Consider the following 16,457-nt stretch of genomic DNA (forward strand, 5'->3'; position numbering starts at 1 on the left):
CGGTTCTGTTCCAGAACAGTATGGACCACTTTTGTTCCAGGTTCCGTTTATGTTCCTTGAAAAATTGCATAATTTTCCGGTTTTCGGTTCTGTTCCCTGAACTTGTTTTTGGTTCTCTTCCCTGAACTGGTTCCAACCCCTGGATTACATATATTCTGGATGTTATTTATACAGAAAATGTGTATAAAACCCGTGTAAATTGTATTTATAATTACATGACAATATTCAGGCTGCAAAGGCTTCCTGATGTTGCGCCCCACGTTCAGTTGCAGCGTTCTGTTGTATACCCCTCGCTGAACAAGGGGTGCAACATCAGGAATTAGAATTCCTAGGCATGAGTCACTCCAGCATGGTGTTGGTAAATGAAGCCTTTATGTTTTAAGTACCGGGGGACGCGAAGGTATTACCAACTGTGCACATCAAGCCCAGATGATAGTGGAGATCCATAAAGCCCACCAGTGGCTGCCCAGGCTTTATTAAACAAAGACCAATCCATGATCATCAAGACCAATTCGCCTTCAACATTGTATTGGTATATAGGCCTGATTTATGCACAGTCTGGAAAGGCACGGACATCACAGGAACTTTTAGTGTGGTACCATAGTTTTTGTACAAGACACCCCACCGAGCAGTTTTTACTGTAACACATGAGATTCTGTCAAAGCAGGAAGTGTGCGCGGATTTTGTCATTGATCGCGGCTTTTCTACTGTATCTGTTATTAATGTTCGCAACAAACGAGATGATCTGTATGTGCTGACTTTATACAGTAAAAGGTAAGTCGCGTCGTTGTGTTTATGTCAAATTAATTTGTGATTCGGAAATAGTTTTCCCAGATCGATGCGAACACAACGTTAGCGGATTGTTGACACTGCTACAGTGCAACCATACAAATTAACCACCTAACGTCGGATAATTGCTAGCTTGCTATATCTAACAAATTAGCTTTTTAACAGTATAAACTTAGCTAGTTTGTTTGTTTTGTATCACATTGGTCTTTTCAGATGGCAAAAAAAATCCCCGTTGTCCCTACCTGGCTACCAAGGCCGGTGTGCTAGCTTGTTAGCTAGCTGTGTTGTGGACTTGTTTGAGTGAGTTGGTTAACGTAGCTAGCATGCTAACTTGCCTAAGCACTGGGCCTGATTAAAATAATAGATTGTAACAATGCCACCTAGCAAGTCACATAAAGGGAATCAATTAGCCATGCGCCTGAGGTGTGGAAGTTAGGATACGTTTATATTATACAGCTAACTAGTGTTGCTGGTGTCAAGTGTCAGTGGAAGGTAATAATGCTCTGTTCAAATCAGGAAATGCATGCTTATCTTTCAGCCTGATTTGAGATATTGAGCTTTTGATGCAATTTACTGCCTAAAGTAAACAGACCAAATTCCATGACTCACTGATTTTGTTAATCTGAAATGATCAAATCAAACTTTATTTGTCCCGAATACAACAGGTGGAGTAGACCTTACTGTGAAATAAATGCCTACTTACAAGCCCTTAACCAACAGTGCAGTTCAAGTAGAGTTAATAAGATATTTACCAAATAAACTAAAGTAAAAAATTATAAAAAGTAACACAATAAAATAACAGTAACGAGGCTATGAACAGGGGGTAACGATACCGAGTCAATGTGTGGGGGTACAGGTTAGTAGAGTTAATTTGTACATGTAGGTAGGAGTGAAGTGACTATGCATAGATAATAAACAGCAAGTAGCAGCCGTGTAAAAACAAATGGAGGGGGTGGCCATTTGATTAATTGTTTCGGCAGTCTTATGGCTTGGGGGTAGAAGCTGTTAAGGAGCTTTTTGATCCTAGATTTGGCGCTCCGGTACCGCTTGCCGTGTGGTAGCAGAGAGAACAGTCTATGACTTGGGTGACTGGAGTCTTTTACAATTTTGTAGGGCTTTCCTCTGACTCCACCTAGTATATAGGCCCTGGATGGCAGGAAGCCTGGCCCCAGTGATGTACTGGGCCGTTGGCACTACCCTATGTAGCGCCTTACGGTCAGATGCCGAGCAGTTGCCATACCAGGAGGTGATGCAACCGGTCAGAATGCTCTCGATGGTGCAGCTGTTGAACTTCTTGAGGATCTGGGGACCCATGCCAAATCTTTTCATTCTTCTGAGGGGGAAAAGGTGTTGTCGTGCCTGCTTCACGAATGTCTTGGTGTGTTTAGACCATGATAGTTTTTTGGTGTTGTGGACACCAAGGAACTTGAAACTCTCAAATGTATGTGTAGCGTTTTTAAAGCGGAGCTGATATTCTTTTTGTCTGCAGCCACAAAGCATGCTAAATTCACTCTGGAACAGAGGACATCCAGACACAAACTACACTAATGCTGATGATCAGGTAATACCCGGGTCTCATTGTAACGCATCTTTCAGTCTGTTCAGTCACAGATAGTTGATCAGCATCTTCCTCTGTTGCAGTCCGAGAATGGCTTCGGGAACGCAAGAGAAACAGTACACCCCATCTCTTCTCAGCTTTTTCCTCTATAATCCTTCATTTGGGTCACGGGAGGGAGAGGTGAGCTCCATTTGGTTGTTTTTATGTCCCGTGTGTTTCACATGTTCTCACTATGAACTTTAATGACGCTGTTCATCAGCTCAATGTTTACTGCTGTAAATTATCCAATGTGAATATCTGTCAACTTTGTGGTCTCCATTCAAATACTGTGCCTCATGGAAACTGCCTCCTTGTGTGCATTGTAGGAGGAGAAGAAGATTTTATTCTACCATCCTAGTGAGGTCGAGAAGAATGAGAAGATCCGTAATGTCGGTCTTTGTGAGGCCATTGTACAGTTTACCAGGTACACAGGAACTACTAACTAATCAATTATCTTGAAGTAAAACTTCTCAAATCTGTTAGTTATGTCTATTGGATTCATATCCCCTATCCCAACCACCATCTTTGCTGTGTTCCAGAACCTTCTGTCCAACAAAGCCTGCTAAATCCCTACACACACAGAAGAACAGGCAGTTCTTCTTTGAAGCAGAGGACAGTTTCTGGATCGTCATGGTACATTGGTTTTCCAACTTATTTCCACTTACTATATACAGTGCCTTCAGAAAGTATTCATACCCCTTGACATATTTCACGTTTCGTTAGATTTTTTTTCTCACCAAGCCCCCATAATGACAAAGTGAAAACATGTTTTTAGTAATTTTGTAAAAAGTATTGAAAATGAAATACAGAAATATCTCATTTATGTAAGTATCCACATCCCTGAGTAAATACATGTTACAGTCACCTTTGGCAGTGATTACAGCTGTTAGTCTTTCTGGGTAAGTCTCTCTAAGAGCGTTGCACACAAGGATTGTACAATATTTGGCCATTATTCTTTTTAAAACTCTTCAAGCTCTGTCAAGTTGGTTGATCATCTCTAGACAACCATTTCGAAGTCTTGTCATAGATTTTCAAGTTGATTTCAGTCAACTTGTAACTAAGCCACTCAGGAACAGTCAATGTCATCTTAGTAAGCAACTCCAGTGCATATTTGGCCTTGTGTTTTAGGTTATTGTCCTGCAGAAAGGTGAAGTTGTCTCCCAGTGTCTGATTTGCCCCAAACATTACACTTTGTAACCAGGACATAAAAGTAATTTCTTTGCCACATTTTCTACAATTTTACTTTAGTGCCTAATTGCGAACAGGATGCATGTTTTGGATTTTTTAAAATTCTGTACAGGCTTCCTTCTTTTCACTCTGTTAATAAGGTTAGTATTGTGGAGTAACTACAATGTTGTTGATCCCATCCTCAGTTTTCTCCTTTCACAGCCATTAAACTCTGTAACTGTTTTAAAGTCACCATTGGCCTCATGGTGAAATCCCTGAGCGCTTTCCTTCTTCTCAGGCAACTGAGTTAGGAATGACGCCTGTATCTTTGTAGTGACCGGGTGTATTGATACACCATCCAAAGTGTAATTAACAGCTTCACCATGCTCAGAGGAATATTCAATGTCTGCTTTATTTAAGTTTTTACCCCATCTACCATAGGTGCCCTTCTTTGCGAAGCATTGGAAAACCTCCTTAGTCTTTGTGGTTGAATCTCTGTTTGAAATTCACTGCTCAACTGAGGGACCTTACAGATAGTTGTATGTGCGGGGTACAGAGAATAGTCATAAAAAAACATGTTAACCACTATTATTGCACACAGTCAGTCCATACAACTTATTATATGACTTGTTAAGTAAGCACATTGTTACTCCTGAACTTATTAAGGCTTGCCATAACAAAGGGGTTGAATATTTATTGACAAGACATTTCATTTGTAATTAATTTGTAAACATTTCTTAGAACATAATTCCACTTTAACATAATGAGGTACTGTGTGTAACTCAGTGACACAAAATCTAAATTGAATAAATTCAGGCTGTAACACAACAACATGTGGAAGAAGGGGTGTGAATACTTTCTGAATGCGCTGTATAGAGCGGTTGCACTCTCAACATACTCATATCTTTTTGACAAGTTATTAGGTCTCCTGGGATTCTTTTGAATAGATAATTCCTCTACCTGTCCCTGTTTGCTTTTCCAGGTGGTGCGGAACCCGATGGTAGAAAAACCTAATAAAGATGGGAGACCTCCCACGATAGAATATCAGGAAGAGGAAATACTTGTACGTCTTATTTTGTTGCATCTTTTATTTGTGTATATTTCATGTTTGTATGGTCCATTTGAGGGAATTCAACTCTTTTGTGCAGATCATTTATAACTTTCTCAGTTGTTTATTCTCTTGTTTGTGTAGGACACCGTTTATGGTGCAGTATTACGGGAATGCTACAGTATGTACAAGGTGAGCATCCGGTTGGGACTCGGGAGTAAACCTCAAGTCATACCAGCTCACGTTCTCTAGTAAAGACTGTGTGAGACTGGATGTGGTTTGCTGATGGATCTTTTCCCTGCTCTGTTCTCCAGCTCTTCAACGGCACATTTGGCAGAGCAATGGAAGCAGGCGGGGTGGAGCTGCTCATGCAGAAGCTTGACAAGTTCTTTTACAGGGTAAAACAGAACAAACACTAGGCTACATAGTACATACCTCAAGTCTCTGCAACTATATGCATGATGATGGGTGGTAATAGGTGACGAGGGGATTTGTCATGTCTTATTGGATGCAGAACATTTGTTTTACAATTGTCCTTTATATACTCTGAGTAATGTAGCTTGATTGGACAGTTCAACAGATCATCTATGCATATTGTCAGTCTTTTCTCAGCAATGTTTTCCTAGGGGCACTGCTATTTCAATGCCAGATGATTTACTACTTGTGAAATTCATTAGCATATCTTTGTAAATATATATTACACACATTCTCTTACTTCTTAGTAGTTCCTACCTCTTAGCTGTCCTTTTTTTACAGTGAAAACATTCCCATGTGGTGTTGTGTGCTATCCACATTACTAATGATGTGATGCTGTTTCCAGGCTTGGCTGCCTGCTTGACAGCAGTAATACTACTGGTGCATCTAGCCGTCTAGAGTGCTGGACTCTGTATTGACTTTCTAGTGACTAAATGCAGGGTCAGATGTCAGTCATAAGTGACCTTCAAATATGGCTTCCCCCGCTAATTATCACTACTCAGAAATATGGCTTCCCCCGCTAATTATCACTACTCAGAAATATGGCTTCCCCCGCTAATTATCACTACTCAGAAATATGGCGTCCCCCGCTAATTATCACTACTCAGAAATATGGCTTCCCCCGCTAATTATCACTACTCAGAATTATGGCTTCCCCCGCTAATTATCACTACTCTGAAATATATGGCTTCCCCCGCTAATTATCACTACTCTGAAATATATGGCTTCCCCCGCTAATTATCACTACTCAGAAATATGGCTTCCCCCGCTAATTATCACTACTCTGAAATATGGCTTCCCCCCGCTAATTATCACTACTCAGAATTATGGCTTCCCCCGCTAATTATCACTACTCAGAAATATGGCTTCCCCCGCTAATTATCACTACTCAGAATTATGGCTTCCCCCGCTAATTATCACTACTCTGAAATATATGGCTTCCCCCGCTAATTATCACTACTCAGAATTATGGCTTCCCCCCGCTAATTATCACTACTCAGAAATATATGGCTTCCCCCGCTAATTATCACTACTCTGAAATATATGGCTTCCCCCGCTAATTATCACTACTCAGAATTATGGCTTCCCCCCGCTAATTATCACTACTCAGAAATATGGCTTCCCCCGCTAATTATCACTACTCTGAAATATGGCTTCCCCCGCTAATTATCACTACTCTGAAATATGGCTTCCCCCGCTAATTATCACTACTCAGAAATATGGCGTCCCCCGCTAATTATCACTATTCAGAAATATGGCGTCCCCCGCTAATTATCACTACTCAGAAATATGGCTTCCCCCGCTAATTATCACTACTCTGAAATATGGCTTCCCCCGCTAATTATCACTACTCAGAAATATGGCTTCCCCCGCTAATTATCACTACTCTGAAATATGGCTTCCCCCGCTAATTATCACTACTCTGAAATATGGCTTCCCCCGCTAATTATCACTACTCAGAAATATGGCTTCCCCCGCTAATTATCACTATTCAGAATTATGGCTTCCCCCGCTAATTATCACTACTCTGAAATATGGCTTCCCCCGCTAATTATCACTACTCTGAAATATATGGCTTCCCCCGCTAATTATCACTACTCTGAAATAACGCCTTTCTCAAGGAGAGCTGGTCAAAGCTTCCGCCCTACTACAGGCCCAGCCCATTGGCCGCAATGACCTGTGTTCATTATTCATACCAAGCCAATCAGAGGAAACCCCCAGCTCTCCCTAACCCTATCAAGGTGTCCCCTTCCAGTATGTAACTCAGACACAGAGAAGGCCTGTGGTGTCTGTATCGTATCCCAGGTTGAAATGTTCTAGTAATTCCTGTGTCCTCTCGTGTCTTTGGGAACAGCAATGTAAGCACTACGCAGGTAAACTAATATCTCCAGCTTTGACCTTACTGAGATCCACCTTGGACAGAAATATTGTTGCCATTGAAGCTGGAAATAGGAGCATTGTGTTGTCCAGACATACAGTGTGCAGCCCCTTTTGTGTTTCTTAACGAGGTTTCTCAGCATTGGGCTCCTGATCACAATGGGATGTGTGTATAACGTTGCTTTCTAAGCTAACACCTCACCTTCCTCACGTATCCCTGATGTGTATTAACAAAACGGAGACATGACTGCATGTATAACCGTCCTCTATCCCTGGTCTCCTCCAGTACCTGCAGACGCTGCACCTGCAGTCCTGTGACCTGCTGGACGTGTTCGGGGGAATCGCCTTTTTCCCCCTGGACAAGATGACCTACCTGAAGATCCAGTCATTCGTTAACAGAGTGGAGGAGAGCCTCAGCCTGATCAAATACACAGCTTTCCTCTACAACGACCAGCTGATATGGTACGGCTGGGGGAAGCAGACCGTGTGGGGGTTGTGTGGGGGTTGTCTGCTGTACTCTGGTTTAAAACACCTGCCCACATGTAGAAACCACATTTTGCCTACAATTTGCAAATGCTAACAGAAGTCGTTGGACAACATAAGCTCTGAATTTCATTCTTCCGTGATCTTGAGGCACAGGCTGCTTCACCATTCAACTGGCCAGGCTCTAGTAGGCTGTTTTTCAGGCTGCCAGGGAGGAGAGGAGGGGGAGGTTTCCCCCCTCCTGTGTTGTGCGTGCCAGGGCCCTGATCTTATAAACAGCCTGCAGGCCCTTGGCACCTCCTTGCAGCCCTTTACCACTGTAAGGTGTGGGGGAGCCAGGCATCCCTCCAATGCTCCTCATCCCGTTAGGCTGGGCTAGGTATGGGGTTGTCTTGGGCATGGCTGGGAGACACAGAAGATGCCTTAAATACACACAATCTGATTACAGTAATTCATACATGTCTCTCTCACTTTTAACTGTTAGTCTGACCCGTTACTGTATGGAATCTGGGGATTACGTGATAACTGATTGATCGTAATGATTTGATTGATTGCTAATCAAATTATTTGAGCAGTTATGACAGCATTGGGCCCATGGTGAGCCATGGAGATGATGGGTTTAGTTCATCAATACTCCTGAACAGACTGTGAACAGGAAGTGTTTGATGCTAACAAAGGTGTGTCCCCTTTTTTTGTTGTCCCCATGCAGGAGTGGTCTGGAGCAGGATGACATGCGGATCCTGTACAAGTACCTGACGACGTCACTGTTCCCCAGACACTCTGAACCAGAGGTGAGAGAGAGGCAGGAGGGATCAGAGAGCGAGGGGGGGAGAGAGGAGGGATCACAGAGTGAGGGGGGGAGAGAGGAGGGATCACAGAGAGAGGAGGGATCACAGAGCGAGGGGGGGAGAGAGGAGGGATCACAGAGCGAGGGGGGGAGAGAGGAGGGATCACAGAGCGAGGGGGGGAGAGAGGAGGGATCACAGAGCGAGGGGGGGGAGAGAGGAGGGATCACAGAGCGAGGGGGGGAGAGAGAGGAGGGATCACAGAGCGAGGGGGGGAGAGAGGAGGGATCACAGAGCGAGGGGGGAGAGAGGAGGGATCACAGAGCGAGGGGGGGAGAGAGGAGGGATCACAGAGCGAGGGGGGGAGAGAGGAGGGATCACAGAGCGAGGGGGGGAGAGAGGAGGGATCACAGAGCGAGGGGGGGAGAGAGGAGGGATCACAGAGCGAGGGGGGGGAGAGAGGAGGGATCACAGAGCGAGGGGGGGAGAGAGGAGGGATCACAGAGCGAGGGGGGGAGAGAGGAGGGATCACAGAGCGAGGGGGGGAGAGAGGAGGGATCACAGAGCGAGGGGGGGGAGAGAGGAGGGATCACAGAGCGAGGGGGGGGAGAGAGGAGGGATCACAGAGCGAGGGGGGGAGAGAGGAGGGGTCACAGAGCGAGGGGGGGAGAGAGGAGGGATCACAGAGCGAGGGGGGGGGGAGAGGGGGGATCACAGAGCGAGGGGGGGAGAGAGGAGGGATCACAGAGCGAGGGGGGAGAGAGGAGGGATCACAGAGCGAGGGGGGGAGAGAGGAGGGATCACAGAGCGAGGGGGGGGAGAGAGGAGGGATCACAGAGCGAGGGGGGGAGAGAGGAGGGATCACAGAGCGAGGGGGGGAGAGAGCAGGGATCACAGAGCGAGCGAGGGGAGAGAGCAGGGGTCACAGAGCGAGCGAGCGGAGAGAGGAGGGGTCACAGAGCGAGCGAGGGGAGAGAGGAGGGATCAGAGGGGGAGCTAGAGCGTAAGCAACTGCCACTTCCCTGCCTCTGTTCTACTAAAACTCTGATCCTCTGCCTAAACCTTCTCTCAACGTTGCCAGAACTCTTCCAACACCTGCTCCACAATGGCATCATGCCACACGAAGAATGTATTGTTGTGTAACAAGCACATTTAAAGTTGACCACACATTGATACCCCACAAGCTCAGACAATGTTGATAATGACTTTAGTTATACTCAAGCAGGCTCTCTCTCTCTCTCTCCTCCATCTCCTAACTCTCTCCCTCCTTGTCTCTCTTCCTCATCCTCCCTTTCTCTCTCCAGCTGGCTGGTAGGGACTCTCCCTTAAGGCCAGAGGTGGCAGGGAATCTGCTTCACTATGGGAGGTAAGTCCTTAAACGCCCTCCCTGGTCCCCTGCCTCCCTTCCTCCATGTCTCCTGGCTAGGCTGGGCCAGGCTCCCTCCCTGGGGCTCTGGTCCCCTGCTATCTCAGGGCAGAAGGACAGGGACACCAGATCATCATGTCAGGGTGGAGATTTCTAGCCATGCCACATCTGCTGCTAATCTGACTATAGCAGACTGATACATTTAACCTGAGGGGGTGGAGAGAAGAGGAGATGAATGGAATTCCGACTTTATCGTGTTCATCCATGATGGTTTTTATTGGATATATTGCTATTTCAACGAAGCGATGGAGGAATTCATATTGTTTTAGATTATCAAGTGAAATCAATAAAACAATCAACAGGGATGTCACAATAGATGTTTGATAGTTCTGGTATGATAGGAAAGCATTATTAGACTAACATTAGGTTGTAATTAAAGCGCGTTGGTGGTCCGGCATGTGCAATATCCAGTCTGATTTGTTATAACAACATGGAGGATTACTGATCTGTGTTCCAACGTGACGTGGTCTTACCCCACTGACAATAATGAGATTTGTATCTCTACCGTCCCACCCACAGACACAAAGGAGGGGGGATTACACTTAACAGAGAGGAGGAGGGAGAGCCAAGCTAGTTAACGGAGTCTCTGTGTAGCCTAGTCCACCCTAGAGGCCTCTGTGCCTGAGGTGGACAAAGTAGGAGAGAGAGGAGGAGGAGGAGGTGGAGGATGAGATTATTAGCAGAGGTGCTCTGTAGTCTCTGTATGAATACTCTAAAACACAATCCTTCCTGCATCCCTTCCAAACACTGATTTGTAAGCATTTCACGGTAAGGTCTACACCTGTTGTCTTTGGCGCATGTGACAAATAAAGTTTGATTTGATTCAACACAGCTGTAAAGAGGGAAGAAGGGGTTCCACTACATGGCTTTCATATATCCTGTCTGGTCAGATCAGCGATTACTTAATAGAAGGGAAGGGAATAAATGGTCTCAGAGAATGGGTAGAATTAAGAGGTTTTTCTCTTAGGGCAAGTTGCTTAGCAGAAAGTAGTCAAACACACACAACCTTTTAAGTAGTCAAACACACACAACCTTTAGATCTGAATACAAGCACAGATCAGACGGAATACGAGCACTTAATATGAATGCATTGAAATAGAGCCGTTGTTGGAGGAGAAGTGATCCCTGAGAGTGTGCTGCTGCCAGGCCAGTGTGACTCCGAGGCAGTGGGGAGAGAGACCCACCCAAAGGCAGGGGAAAACTGTGACAGTACAAATTATGGAAGGGATACACAATGTACGTCCACAAAGACATTTACAAACTGCTAGATAGACTTGGGGATTCATTTGTTTATTTTACATTTTTTTGTGTGAGGTAAAAGTTTTTGATTTGTATCTAACTAAATTTGTTTTGTAATTGTGAAACATCGTTGTCAATCACAGTAATCGTGATGAGCTGTGATGTATACGCCCTCTCATATCCTGTCTTCTTTCCACCCTCAGGTTTTTGACAGGACCTGCTAACCTCAAAGACCCAGAGGCCAAATTCCGCTTCCCTAGAATATTTGTCAACACAGAGGACAGTTATGAGGAGCTGCATCTGATAGTTTATAAGGTGAGGAGAGGGCATCATTCTAAATGGTACTCTATTCCCTATATAGTGCACTACTTTTGACCAGGGCCCATAGGGATCTAATCAAATGTAGTGCAAGGTTCTGGTCCAAAGTAGTGCACTACATAGGGAATAGGGCGTCATTTGGGACAGAACTGAGGAGCAGGGAACTGTGGTCTGGAGCCCTGCTGGGTTTTGTGGGAGGTCAGTAGAGGCTTTTTTCTTTTGTGTTTTTAAGAGAGAGACGGGTAGTACCCCCAACCCATTATTTGTTTGGCAGAACATTTGGTAATCTGTTATTATTTCATTACTGAAGAACAAAGAGAAGGTTTAACCTCTGATGTTGGGGGAATTGGCTTTGTTCGTTGGTATCTCAAATGGCTTCCTTAAATGATTTATAAATTCAATGTATTTGGAAATACGTTCTAAATTATAGTATTATTTTCTCTAGACCCATTATATTCAAACTGCACATTGTCTGCTCTTTATTTCAGGCGATGAGTGCAGCGGTTTGTTTTATGATCAGTGGTGAGTATCCTCTCTTATCATTTGGTCAGTCCCCTCCCCCAAACAGCTGGGCTGATGCTTATTACATCATTTCTCAGCATTCTGAGTCTGCCGTTCCAAATGTTCTGTGAATAATGCAATGGCAAATTCTAAGGCATTGCCATATTATGTGGACTGAAAGAAAAAACCTTATAAATTCTTAGAAGTTCCAAAGTCCATTCTACTAATTCTAACTACCGTATGGTCATATTCTCTCTCCCCCAGCGTCGGTGGAGCTGACGAGGGAGTTCTGTGAGCAGCTGGATGGTCTGGTCGGACCTCAGCTCACCCTGCTGGCCTCCGACATATGTGAACAATACAATGTCAACCGCAGGATATCAGGGTCAGAACTTTTGCTTTAATCCTCTAGCCTCCAGTTCCTGGGCCTGTGTTGTTCCAACACGCCATGATAGAAATCACGGTCCAAAATATATGTGTTTTTAAAAGGTATGCGTTTATGCCACGGCATCCTCTTGACGATTGGACCAATGAACTCAATGACCTGGATAAACTGATGATGGTCCTGAGGTGTAGTACTGCTTAAAGGTAGACTCAGTGATGCACAGAGTACACAGCAATATCAGGCCGATTTTCCGCAACAACTAAGAGCGTTGAAGCACGAAGCTAACCTTTTCCACTGTTTTTGTTCCAGAGCTACCTAGTGTAGCAGTGTGGCGCACACCCGTGATTCTGCGCACATACTCTGAATGTGTGAGAGAAAAGTCTTGCATCGCGCTCATCTCAATATCTGCAGTGCTCCTCATGGCAACGTCATAACATTGTGCTGGCTCTGATATTTTATTTTCATATTGGCCTTTCCAGTATGGTTCAAGCAACTATTTGTAATGAGTAAGCAGGCTAGCGCAGTACAGTCCTACTTGGCTCTGCTCATCTCGGCTCAGTAGTGTGAAATTGGCATTAGACTCTCCTCTCATCCTTGTAATGTTTGTCATTAGAGGTCAACCAATACCGATTATTGGAGGACCAAAAACAGCCGATACCGATTAATCGGACGATTTTATTTATTATTATTTTTAGAGGTCGACAATTACAATAATACTGAATGAACAATGAACACTTAATTTCATATAATACATAAATAAAATCTATTTAGTCTCAAATAAATAATGAAACATGTTCAATTTGGTTTAAATAATGCAAAAACAGTGTTGGAGAAGAAAGTAAAAGTGCAATATGTGCCATGTAAAAAAGTTTAAGTTCCTTGCTCAGAACATGAGAACATATGAAAGCTGGTGGTTCCTTTTAACATGAGTCTTCTGTATTCCCAGTTAAGAAGTTTTAGGTTGTAGGACTGTTTCTCTCTATACCATTTGTACTTCATATACCTTTGACTATTGGATGTTCTTATAGGCACAATAGTATTGCCAGCCTAATCTCGGGAGTTGATAGGCTTGAGGTCATAAACAGCACTGTGCTTCAAGCATTGCGAAGAGCTTGTGGCAAACGCAGGAAAGTGCTGTTTGAATGAATGCTTACGAGCCTGCTGCTGCCTACTACCGCTCAGTCAGACTGCTCTATCAAATCATAGACTTAATTATAATATAATAAATACACATGAATACGAGCCTTAGGTCATTAATATGGTCAAATCCTGAAACTATCATTTCGAAAACAAAACATTTATTCTTTCAGTGAAATACGGAACCGTTCCGTATTTTATCGAACGTGTGGCAACCTTAAGTCTAAATATTGCTGTTACATTGCACAACCTTCAATGTTATGTCATAATTGTGTAAAAATCAGGCAAATTAATTACGGTCTTTGTTAGGAAGAAATGGTCTTCACACAGTTCGCAACGAGCCAGGCGGCCCAAACTGCTGCATATACCCTGACTCTGCTTGACACAATTTCCCTAGTTAATATTGCCTGCTAACATGAATTTCTTTTAACTAAATATGCAGGTTTAAAAAAAATATACTTCTGTGTATTGATTTTAAAGAAAGGCATTGATGTTTATGGTTAGGTACATTGGTGCAACGACAGTGCTTTTTTCGCGAATGCGCTTGTTAAATTATCACCCATTTGGCAAAGTAGGCTGTGATTTGATGATAAATTATCAGGCACCGCATTGATTATATGCACCGCAGGACAAGCTAGTTAACCTAGTAATATTATCAACCATGTGTAGTTAACTAGTGATTATGTTAAGATTGATAGTTTTTTATAAGATAAGTTTAATGCTAGCTAGCAAATTACCTTGGCTCCTTGCTGCACTCGCGTAACAGGTAGTCAGCCTGCCATGCAGTCTCCTCGTGGAGTGCAATGTAATCGGCGTCCAAAAATGCAGATTACTGATTGTTATAACTTGAAATCGGCCCTAATTAATCGGCCGACCTCTAATCGAAATCCTCTCCCTCTGTGTTGTTACAGGCCGGACAAGGAGCCCCAGTTCAAGTTCATCTACTTCAACCACATGAACCTGGCAGAGAAGAGCACCATCCACATGAGGAAGACAGCCAGCGTTTCTCTGACTTCGGTCCACCCAGACCTCATGAAGATTCTGGGAGACATCAACTGTGACTTCGCCAGGTATGCCCAATGAAATACCACAAAAACCCTGTTAGGGTTAGCACTCTGAGGCCTAGTTTTGGCAACTCTGTATGTAAAGTATATTACAGTGTCCGTATGTTCATGTTATTTTTGTATGTTGCCTCAGGGTTGATGAAGATGAAGAGATCATTGTGAAGGCTATGACAGACTACTGGGTGGTCGGCAAGAAGTCGGACCAGAGAGAGCTCTACGTTATCTTGAACCAGAAGAATGCCAATTTGATTGAAGTTAATGGTAGGTCCAACATGGATGGATGGATTTTGTTTCTTTGAGCTCATCTCACATGTTTTCTTGGTTATGCTTGCTAATCCCAACCCTGTTTTTTTTCTACCAACAGAGGAAGTGAAGAGGCTCTGTGCGACACAGTTCAACAACATTTTCTTCTTGGACTGAAAGAAATAAAGAAAAGAAAAAACTGCACGAAGAAGAGGGAGAGACGGTGAGAGGGCAATGGACTGTTTCACCACACTAAAACTGTCAGCATTGCAGGGTGTTATGACAGCATCAGTGTAATGCAATAATTGCATAGATTAGGTAAGAGTTCGACCAAAACCATGGAAACGCCACACACCCGTCCCCCCATGGGGGATAGGTCCAGAATCTATTTAGTAACCACATTATAGGCCTGTTAGAACACATACAGTGCCTAGTGAAAGTTACACAGCACTTGCACAGTCTTCATATTTTTCTGCCTTTAACATTCAATAAAAAAATGTGTTACATTTTTTGGGGGTTTCCTACAGATCTACACAACCTACTCCACATTATCTAAGTGAAGGAAAGTTATAGAACATTTTCCAACTGAATGAGAAGTTAGAGGAAAACCTAATCCTGAGATAGAGTTGTATTTTTCTGCGGGACAGTTACACACATTTTAATGCCAAAGACACAACAGAATGGTGTTCTAAGAGGTGTTGAGTGTTGCTGAATGGTCCAGTCTCCCTCCTGACTTAAATCTGCTTTAAAAATCTGAGACAAGGTTTGAATATTGCTGTCCATCAATGATTCCTAACCAAATGTACTGAGCTTGAGCAATTTTGACAAAAACAATAGATGTACATTGCCCTAAGAGTTGTTCAAGGTTGGTAGAGTCTTATTCAAAATTATTATTCACAGCTGTAATTGCTGCCAAAGGTGCTTCCACCAAGTATTAACTCTGGAGTGTGAAGACATAAGCATTCAATACATCCACATTTAGTATTTCTTAGTAATTTGGAAAATGTTCTATCATTTTTATTTCACTTGTAAAATCTGGAGTAGGTTGCGTAGATCGATATGAAAAAATAATTACATTTTTAGATTTAATTAAGGCAAAATGTGACGACTGCAAAGGGTGTGTAGACTTTCACTAGCGACTGCTGTAAATTATGATTGATTTGACATATCTACTTTTTTGTATCAGCTTTTCTGAATGGACGCCATTGACGGTGTCCTTGTGCTATCCCCTACGGGTGCGTGGCCATCAGTGCTCCATTGATCTCTTACCGTATGTATTGTAAACTATTAAATAAAGAAGCTTTTCACATCATGTCATTTCTTTAGATTTTTATTTAACCAATACAAAATGGTATTTTCATTCTTGTAATTAAATGTCAAATGATCAGAGTAATTTTACTGTACATGTACTTAATTTTTCTATTTCTTTGTATATAAAGTGCATTGTCTTCTTGTTTAAGTTCCTGTCAGCTGTTTGTCTTACAATTGACATCATTGGTCTACTGACTCTACTCGTTGTTGTTCTTTTTAAGGACACAACATGACATTTATCACTATATTAATTTAAAAACAGACATTCACAAACATGCTGTTTTCCTTTATGGGTTCTGTTCATTGTCTTGTATAATTTTCAAATGAGATGCTATGATTCATGTTGAAAGTAATGTGGTTTGTAAAATGCAGCCCCAACTTTAAATAAATTAAGAAATTCTAATTTTCCTCCATGTACCCTATTTCTTTCTTTAACTGTAAACGACAGTCTAAAGAGGTCTAGAAAGAACTGAGATGTACTTTAGGATCAGCCTCTAAACTAGATTGTATATAAAAAATGTTATGGTTAAAAAATGTAATGTTTTACTGTGACTTGTAGGCTCCTAAGTGGACCATAAGGTTAAAAACCAAAACAAATTAAGATAAACAAATTAA

At 42.9% G+C, this 16,457-nt stretch overlaps 1 protein-coding gene across 1 annotated transcript; it reads left to right on the top strand.

Moving 5' to 3' along the window:
• The first annotated feature begins 635 nt into the window (after window positions 1–635).
• On the top strand, window positions 636–16,250 carry ccz1 (CCZ1 homolog, vacuolar protein trafficking and biogenesis associated). The gene is made up of 17 exons (XM_029764965.1): window positions 636–774; window positions 2,279–2,350; window positions 2,431–2,527; window positions 2,713–2,810; window positions 2,926–3,019; window positions 4,536–4,616; window positions 4,746–4,793; window positions 4,916–4,999; window positions 7,240–7,415; window positions 8,146–8,227; window positions 9,526–9,587; window positions 11,090–11,201; window positions 11,693–11,726; window positions 11,970–12,087; window positions 14,136–14,294; window positions 14,422–14,549; window positions 14,653–16,250. The coding sequence occupies exons 2-17, from the start codon at window positions 2,337–2,339 to the stop codon at window positions 14,706–14,708; spliced, it is 1,443 nt and encodes a 480-aa protein (XP_029620825.1). The 5' UTR covers window positions 636–774; window positions 2,279–2,336; the 3' UTR covers window positions 14,709–16,250.
• Window positions 16,251–16,457: the final 207 nt, after the last annotated feature.

Source organism: Salmo trutta, chromosome 10, assembly GCF_901001165.1.
Source record: "Salmo trutta chromosome 10, fSalTru1.1, whole genome shotgun sequence".
Classification (NCBI taxonomy): domain Eukaryota; kingdom Metazoa; phylum Chordata; class Actinopteri; order Salmoniformes; family Salmonidae; genus Salmo; species Salmo trutta.